Genomic DNA, 9,610 nt, shown 5'->3' on the forward strand with positions numbered 1-9,610 from the left:
TGATTACAAAACCTTGTTAAGTAATTGTCTATTTGTTTTACAAAAGAATTTAGGATGTTATGACACTAGGATATGATCAGGTAAAGAGAAGGTTGAATCCTTAAAAATTATGCATGTATTTTGTGAAATAAATAAATTTTAAAATTTAAATAACAAGTATAATAAGAGACCACATTCTAAGTATAAACATAAAACTAATTTAAAACACTTAGGTTGGAAAGGGGAAGGTCTTGATTTCAAATCCACAGGCAATAGTGGATTAAAGAGATTAGCCGTTTAAAAAAAACTAATTCTAAAATAATTAAGCATGAATAACATACCAATTACATGTATAGATCTCTCTCTCTCTCTCTCTCTCACACACACACACACTCACTCTTAGGCCACAGGGTGTGGTATAAAGCCCCTGGAGTAGGGCTGTAAACAAACCGAACGAACACGAACAAGACCTTGTTCCTGTTCGTTTGTTAAGAAATATATGTGTTCGCGAACCATTCACGAACACTTATCGAACGAGATTTTATGTTTGTGTTCGTTTGTGTTTGTGTTTGTTTGTTAATTTTAGGCAACGAACATTGACGAACACAAATGAGCACAAACTAATCATGAACACAAATGAAAACAAACAAACACAAACAATTTTTCATGAACAGAATATATAATACACCGACACTTACTACATATTTAATTTGTTGGAATTTTGAAGTATTTAATTAAATATAAAAACTAAAAACACTAATGAAGTATCGAACACAAACGAGCACGTTACTGAACGTTCACGAACATAAACAAACGAACACGACCTCTGTTCATGTTTGTTTATTTAACCAAACGAACGAAATTTCTTGTTCGTGTTCGTTTGCTTAGTAAACGAACAAACACAAACGAACTTCCCGCCGAACGGTTCACGAACTGTTTGTTGAACGTTTGGTTCGTTTGCAGCCCTATCCTAGAGGCTTTATGACTTTATCACGTCATCTCACTGCCACGTCACACAGGGGGCTTTAAAGCCCCTTCCTTTAACTTGCAGAGTGTGGTATAAAGCCCCCTTTTAAACTATACTCACCTCGGTCCCCTCAAAATCTGCTCATTATGGTGCTGGCGGAAGGGCCATGGCGCCCCCCCCCCCCCATCCTAACCGCCGCGGTTGGTCGATGACACCCCATAACGCTAAAATAGCTGAGGCAGCAGGGTGGCATTAAGCCACAGCCCTGGACTTAATGTAGACATCTTCATGTTAAACATCATCTTTTTTCATTGAATGTTTATATTATGAAGGATTAAAGTGTGTAATTCTTGATTTCTTCTAATTTTTATGAAAACAATTATCTTGAACCTTGTTGTAAATATGAAATCTTCATTTTATTATGCTGCTACAAAACATTCCTTTTTATGCCTTCATGAACTTCTTATCCAAATATTTCTTCTTGCATTGACCGTCTTGACACCTATATCCAAACACAACTTCAAACTGTTTGTGAAACGATTTTGAAACTTCACAAACACAAACCTTTTAAAGCTCATTGTAATCTAACTGCTCATATGTGTCGCTACTCTTGTCCTGTTTTCTAACTTCTCTTTTGTTGAAGTGTTCTTCATATCAACACGCAAAAGAGGCTTGCATCTTCAGTCTCTCGCTACAACATTAAGTAGTAATAAAATGTAATGCTTATTAACAACACGAGTTGTCTATTCTATACGTCGATGATTAAAGTTGTGTATGCTTCCTTCACTCTCTCGAATCTTGTTTTTATTTATTGTTCTTCGTTTTTCTATCAAGAGCTTCTCTCAGTTCTTTGTACTCTAGATATAATTAGTGTATGAACTGTTATTATTTCGATTCTTCAGCCTTTCTTTGTTCATTTTCAAACATGATCTGTTAATATATCAATTTTGTTTTACCATTTTAATTAGGCCTAAAATGGGAACTTTTTAGATTTTTCTTTTGGTTGGTATAGCAAGTTTTGTATGGCTTTTGGTAAATCTTGAAAGTTGTTTTGAAAATGGATGATCCCCTAGTTTGGCTAGCGGATGTGGTGATGACTGATGACTATAGGGGCGGATATATATTAGACCAAGGGGTAGCCTCCGCTACCGCTTGGTCGGAAATTTTTTGACGTTTTTAGTGTAAATTTTGGAAAAATTTGACGTTTTCTCGATTTCGTTACCGCTTATTTATAAAACGTTCCCGCTTGGTCGGAATCCTAGATCCGCCACTGGATGACTAGGCGCTCTTTCCAGGTGGTTGTGGTGATGTGACAGCAAGGGTTGGTATTCGCTAGCTAAACTAGCGGATGTGGTGATTCATTGGCTCCGTATCTTAGGTGTACTAGATTATCACTAACCAACAATTCTATCGTAGTTACTCATGAGAATCCGTATGTGATACTTGGTCGGGAATATGACCAGGGGTAGGGGTGTAAACGAGTCTAACTCTTGAGTTCGTTTATGTTGGGCTTAATTCAAGTTTTTAACGAGCCAATCTCAAAGAGTTCACATGTGGTTTGGCTCGTTTACACCTGTAGCCTTGGGTAATTTGGTTTCCAACGGAAACATTTCATCTTTATAAATGATTGTGAGAAAGTGTAACACCATTGAAAGACGTCACGTTTTTGAGTTAAAAAGTCTATACTTGTAAGGTTTATGGCTAATAAACTGAAAAATGACACGATCAGGCAACCAAGCCAAACAGATGGATGATACGTTTAAACCGAAAATGGCACGGTTTTAGGCTAAGAAACTAATATGACATGCTTTTACTCGATTAAGATTTATCCGTATTCATTAAAAAAAAGAAAATTGAATGTGGTCAAAGTGTAATGTTCTAACTTCTAATCCGTTATGTTGATTTCTCTTGTTTTAAAGTACAATGCAAATTAAAGTGAAAAAGAAAACTTGAATGCAGTGAACGTGGATCGAACACGTGACCTTCAGATCTTCAGTCTGACGCTCTCCCAACTGAGCTATCCCCGCTTCATGATGTTTTGATACCTTTATCACTTTTATCAATATTCAGCTTTTGTTAGGGAAAGCTAAGTTTTATTCGTGAGTCTTGGAAGAGGAAAAGCTAAGGGAAGTTATTCATGTTACATTAATTAAACAAATACGTGCAGGTAATTATTTAGTTTCTAAAGTATTGACTTTGTTTATATCCTATAAAGTATAAAATTAATTTTAATCTACCTTAAACGTTATAAACCATTTCCATCAAAACTAATTTCCATAAACCACTCCTTAAACTAGGGGCGGTTCTATCTGTATTTCAGTTCAGTATGTGCGTAGGATACACTTCAACTATCTTGGCGAAGTACAAAATTTACGTTGTCACCGTTTTATATACCGGATACCCATGAATGCACGGTAAAAAAATTTAGATATCCCTAATTTTTTTTCTTCTACATCCGCCGTTACTTTCAACCCCCTTCACCACGACTTGTCTAAAATCATCCATGACCATCAATTCTTCCACCATTCAACACTTGATGTCTTGATGAGTATGTTGTTATTATCTATGAATGCATCATGAACATCGATCGTCATCTAGTTCACCATTTATGGTTAAATTACTCCCGTGATTGAGCAAACGGACAGTTCTATAACTTCTAGCAAAGAGATAAAAGTGTGTTAGCTTGTCAAGTCGTTATATAGTTTAAAGTAAGCACCAAACAATGACATCAAAAGTCTGATCACCTAATGATGGATCGTGATGACACAAAGGAGTTATGCAAGGTTTAATATCAATATATGGTTACCACTGGTTTCGAAGTCTATGAATGTGCTAATCGCTTCTATGTTATCGTATATCTCGTGGGCATAATACATGATTATCATAGAAAAGGTATGGCACAAGGGAGTTGAGCAAGGTTTGATATCAAATATACGGTTTTTGCATATGTAATTCTTGGGGTAAAGATTACATGGTTGCAAAATGGACTAGTGTGCAATTCAAACGCACTACATAGACACAACTCTTGAGAAGTTAAATGCATAGGGCTCGAGTATAGCTCGAACTCCAATCGACAATAATCATGTAGATGTGAGCGAGTTTCCTAATTAGAAGGCTCAATAATCATTGGCTGGTGTAGCTTATGAGTTGCGGACTTAGCATATGTTGTAAGTATGCTAAGGGGGCGTTTGGTTCACAAGAATTCAATGGAATTTAAGAGAATTAGAATTTGAATTACATCTCTTAAGATGTTTGGTTCACATAATTTGATGGAATTGAAATCCCAATTCCAATCTTCATGTGTTTGGTTGACAATGGAATTGGATTTGAAATTAGGCATGAATTCCTTTAAATTCCCTTAACTAAAGGAATTCAAAATATTTCCTATATGTGGAGGAATTAAAGTAAATTCATTGGAATCTTCGACCGTTTCGACCCGAACCGTTTCGACCCATACTGGTTTCGATCCGAACCGTTTCGACCCGTACCGTTTCAACGCGAACGGTTTCGACCCGTAATGTTTCAACGCTAATGGTTTCGACCTGTACTGTTTCGAATCGAACCGTTTCGACGCGAACCGCTTTGACCCGTACCGTTTCGATGCGAACCGTTTCGACGATTACAGTTCCAATGCGAACCGTTTCGACCCATACCGTTTCGAATCGAACCGTTCGACCCGTACCGCTTTGACCTATACCGTTTCGACCCGTACCGTGTCAACCCGAACCGTTTTGACGCGAAGCGTTTCGACCCGTACCGTTTCGACCTGTATTGTTTCGACCCAAACCGTTTCCATCCGAACCGTTTCCATCAGTACCGTTTCGAATCGAACCGCTTCGACGCGAAGCATTTCGACCCGAAAATGGTGGTTGTGGGTGCCGGGGTGATGGATTCCAATTCATTTGACAACCAAACACAACAAAAATGGAATTGAGATTACAAATCCAACAATTTCCAATTCCAACTGGAATGTTTAAATTCCAAATCCAATTTCTTCAAATTCTAATTCCTATACAAATTCCAATTCTAATTCCAAATCTTTCCGCGAACCAAACGCCCAGTATATAAGCTAGTAATCCAAGTTTTGATCACTGTAAAGGTATGATGAGATCACTGTAAAGGTATGCTAAGTAATCCGGCTTTTTTAATCCATGCTACAATGATTATGTACAATATGCTTATATATTGACCTACGTATTGTGAATAGCAATAGAAATATCATTTCACAATCTATAATAACACAACAAGAATTAATTTGCGATAGTTATCTATTTGAGAACATTGTAAGACTTAACAAAAATAAATTAAGTAAAATTAACATACTAAAATTTTATGGAACATTTTGACTAAATATTTAGCTAAATAGCTATGACTACTAAATTATCACTAACCAACAATTTCGTCAAGTGAAAATGATTCTTGGTCAGAAATATGGGGTAGGGGTGTAAACGATAGCTCGATAAATTTATTAATAACAGACCAGTTTAGGCTCACGAGCCAGTATGAGCCAGGTAAGAGAAGCTCGACGCAAGCTCGTTTATTAAACAAGCTTAGTTTTAGGCTCGAGCTCTCGAGTTCGTTTAAGCTCGGCTCAATTCGAGCTTATAGCGAGCCAATCTCAAGGTTCACATGTGGTTTGGCTTGTTTACACTCCTAACCTTGGGTAATTTGGTTTCTAACGGAAACATTTCATTTTTATACATGATTGTGAGATAGTGTAACTCCATTAAAAGACGTCACGTAACTAAAAGTATCTACCTTTATGTGAAGTTTTGAGCTAAAATGTCGATATTTGCAAGGTTTATGGCTAATAAATTGAAAATGTCACGACCATGCAACCAATGATGATACGTCAACCCTAAATCGTAAAGGACATGGTTTTATGCTAAGAAACTAAAATGAACTTGCATTTTGTTAAACCAGTTGTATAAATAATCAAATCTTATAAATGACTACTTAAATTAAAAAAAAAAAATTGTTAGTTTGGAATAACAGTTATTCTTGAAAACGTGAAGTTAAAAGGATATAAAATTAACGACCTCAAAAGTATAGTTCTAATTAGAGATGTTGATTTCTATTGTTGTGGAAAGGAGAAATAAAAATAAATGCGGTGAACGTGGATCGAACACGTGACCTTCAGATCTTCAGTCTGACGCTCTCCCAACTGAGCTATCCCCGCTTGATGCTGTTTTGATACCTTTATTTCTTTATCAGCATTCTACTTTTGTTAACGAAAGCAAGTTTTATTCGTGAGTTTTGAAAGAGGAAAAGCCAAGGGAAATTCATTTTACGTTAATTAAACAAATACATGCAGGTAATGATTATTTAGTTTCAAAGTATTGACTTCGTTTATCCTATAAAGTATAAAATTAATTTTAATTTACCTTTAAACACTATAAACCATTTCCATCAAAACTAATTTCCATAAACCACCCCTTCAACTATCTTGGCGAAGTGTAAAATTTACGTTTTCACTGTTTTATATATCGGATACCTATGGATGTACGGCAAAAAAAAAATTAGATATCCCTGATTTTTTTCTTCTACATCTGCCGTTACCTTCAACCCCCCTCACCACGACTTCTCTAAAATCATCCGTGACCATCAATTCTTCCAAGGGGCGGAGCTAATTTTTAGCAGGGATAACACGGGCTACGGCTCAACACCGTCTTCGTAGTGTAACAATACCCTTTAATTTCGTCTCCGTAGTGTAAAAATACCTCTCAACTCCGTTTTCGTTATACAAAAGATACCCCTGGTCCCATTTTTTTAGGATACCAAAAAAATGTTGGGATTCTTCCACCATTCAACACTTGATGTCTTGATGAGTATGTTGTTATTATCCATACATCATGAACATCGTCATCTAGTTCACCATTTATGGTTAAATTACTCCCATGATTACATCTTGGATTGTTGTTATATTTAATTGTTTATTATCATCTCTAGATCCATAAAACCGTGAGATATTTATTTTATAAGACGACTATAAGACTACTTCATTTATTATTAATCCATCATTATGATTCTTAACATTTAGGTATAAGACAAATACTATTAATAATATTCTCACCTAACCTATAACAAGTGGTATAGATAACCAAGTAATGCCAAACCTTAATCAAATAAACATTGTCTATGTGAATCATAATTAAGTAACCATAAAAAAACAATTTGCCCTTAATTGAGTGTAGATAGTTAAGTGCTAGAAGCTTAACATGACTATTGAATTCAAACATGACATATTATAACTGAATGTGTTATTTTCTTAAACACTAAGACAAACACATTTAATAATAAGGCTACACAATAAAACACGTTTAGCACGGTTTAATGTAATAGATTCAATACCACGAATGGGACGACAGGTTTAGCTTGATTAGATATAAATAGTTCAATAACACGAATTACGTGACACGTTAACACGATTATCGACATGACTCACAAAGTATAACTAATACGATAAAATATATTTTATTTCAACATATTATTTAACTGTGTTGTTTTGATAAACAGATCACAAACAGGTCCTCTTGATATATTAACCTTATATCATTAACACGATAAGTTAAACTAGTTATATATGTCATCAACTTGTTAAACGAGTCGAAATCATCATATTAGTTTTCATATTTTAAATCCAATGCCTGCAACATATAATACTCACAATCATATTGTCATCATCCTACCAAACCATACAATAGTCACAATCATTTTGTGACAAAATAGTTGTACAACACTTGATATCATATCCTTTAGCTCAAAACCAATTACTTAATCATGAACAACCTACCATCACCCACCGGAGCAATTCACACTAATTACCGGTTAACCCTTCAAGTCCTTCGCGGCCGGTGGTTCTACCTTTTCGCCTCCTTCCTAATAATGTCCGGGGCAGGCGCCACCTACCTCTTCGGCGTCTACTCCCCGGACATTAAAACCACCCTCGGGTATGACCAAACCACCCTCAACCTCATAGGATTCTTCAAAGACGTCGGTTCAAGCGTCGGTGTCATCTCCGGCCTAACCGCTGAACTCCTCCCACCATGGTGTCTCCTCCTCATTGGCGCCGCGGTCAACTTCACCGGCTACTTCATGATCTGGCTCTCCGTCACCAGCCGCATCGCGGAACCACGTGTTTGGCACGTGTGCATGTACATGTGCATTGCAGCCAATGCTCAAAACTTTGAAAACACAAGTGTTTTAACCACAACATTAAGAAACTTCCCGGAAAATAGAGGTGTTGTGTTGGGTTTGTTAAAGGGTTTCACCGGTTTAAGTGGAGCCATTTTGGCTCAAATTTATTTAGCAGTTTATGGTGATGAACATTCTAAAGATGTTATTCTTTTGATTGCATGGCTTCCTGCGGTTTTATCGGTGGTTTTTGTTTATACAATTAGAGAGATTGATGGTGTTAAAGGGAAAGAAGTTGATGAGCTTAGGGTTTTCTATCAGTTTTTGTATGTATCTATAGTTCTTGCTTTGGTTATTATGGGTATTACTATAGCTCAAAAGATGGTGGATTTTTCTCCGGCGGGTTATGCCGGCGGCTGCGCCGCCGTGTGTTTTCTACTCTTTGCACCTTTGTTTATTTCAATTAAGCAAGAGTTGGAAGTCTTGAAGAAAAGTAATCAAGAAGGAATTAGGGTTTGTGAGGTTAGGTTAGAGAATTTGGATGATATTCATGATCATGATCTTGATCAAGATCAAGAGGCAAAATCAAGATTATCTTGTTTTGAAAGTATTTTCTTGAACAAGCCCAAAAGAGGGGAAGATTATTCGATTTTACAAGCGTTGTTAAGCGTTGATATGGTGATTCTTTATGTCGCGACGTTTTGTGGGCTTGGGACAAGTTTTACCGCGGTTGATAACCTAGGGCAAATCGGGGAGTCATTAGGGTACCCTAGGAAATCGATAAGTACATTCGTGTCGCTCCTAAGTATTTGGAACTACTTCGGGAGAATCTTTTCGGGGTTTGTGTCGGAACATCTTTTAATCAAGTACAAATTCCCTAGGCCACTTATGATGACGCTAGTACTTTTTATGTCGTGCATTGGTCACCTCTTGATTGCTTTTCCTTTTTCGGGATCTGTGTACATTGCGTCTATAATCATTGGGTTCTCGTTTGGTGCGCAACTCCCTTTAATTTTTGCTATTGTTTCTGAGCTATTTGGACTCAAGCGCTTTAGCACGTTGTTCAACTGCGCACAGCTGGGAGGCCCGGTTGGATCGTATGTTTTGAATGTCAGGGTTACAGGGCCGATGTATGACCGCCAGGCGTTGAAGGTGTTGGAAAGAAGTGGTTTGGATCGATCATCGGTTAAGGAGTTGGTTTGTATTGGTAAAGAATGCTATAGGTGGTCGTTTATGATGTTGGGTGGTGTTTGTTGCTTTGGTGCATTGGCTACACTTGTGTTGGTGGCTAGAACTAGAGAGTTTTACAATGGTGATATTTATAGCAAGTTTAAAGAGCAAAAGAAGGTGGCAAAGATTGAAGATTCACAACTCGGTTAGGGTTGACTCAGTTTAAAGATAACTCGTTTTGGAGGAATTGAAAGTGTAATTATTTTTATCTTACTATGCCTAATGGTGTTTAAATAGGCTTGGCTTGTAATACGCTTGAAATATAATAAAATCAGCTCGGCTCAAGCTAACTTGCTCGTA

General features: G+C 36.8%; 1 protein-coding gene and 2 non-coding genes across 3 annotated transcripts; 1 reads left to right on the top strand and 2 right to left on the bottom strand.

The window, feature by feature from the left end:
* Positions 1 to 2,900: 2,900 nt before the first annotated feature.
* On the bottom strand, positions 2,901 to 2,973 carry TRNAF-GAA. The gene has a single exon. It is a non-coding gene; the product is annotated as a tRNA-Phe (tRNA).
* A 3,079-nt stretch (positions 2,974 to 6,052) lies between these two features.
* Positions 6,053 to 6,125, bottom strand: TRNAF-GAA. The gene has a single exon. It is a non-coding gene; the product is annotated as a tRNA-Phe (tRNA).
* A 1,518-nt stretch (positions 6,126 to 7,643) lies between these two features.
* LOC110890971 (protein NUCLEAR FUSION DEFECTIVE 4) lies at positions 7,644 to 9,610 on the top strand. The gene has a single exon (XM_022138627.1). It carries the CDS (start codon positions 7,727 to 7,729, stop codon positions 9,458 to 9,460), a length of 1,734 nt encoding a protein of 577 aa, XP_021994319.1. The 5' UTR covers positions 7,644 to 7,726; the 3' UTR covers positions 9,461 to 9,610.

This window comes from Helianthus annuus, chromosome 11, assembly GCF_002127325.2.
Source record: "Helianthus annuus cultivar XRQ/B chromosome 11, HanXRQr2.0-SUNRISE, whole genome shotgun sequence".
Classification (NCBI taxonomy): Eukaryota; Viridiplantae; Streptophyta; class Magnoliopsida; order Asterales; family Asteraceae; genus Helianthus; species Helianthus annuus.

Coding starts and splice junctions, on each gene's coding strand:
- LOC110890971 (XM_022138627.1), top strand. CDS start 7,727: ATGAACAACCTACCATCACCCACCGGAGCAATTCACACTAATTACCGG.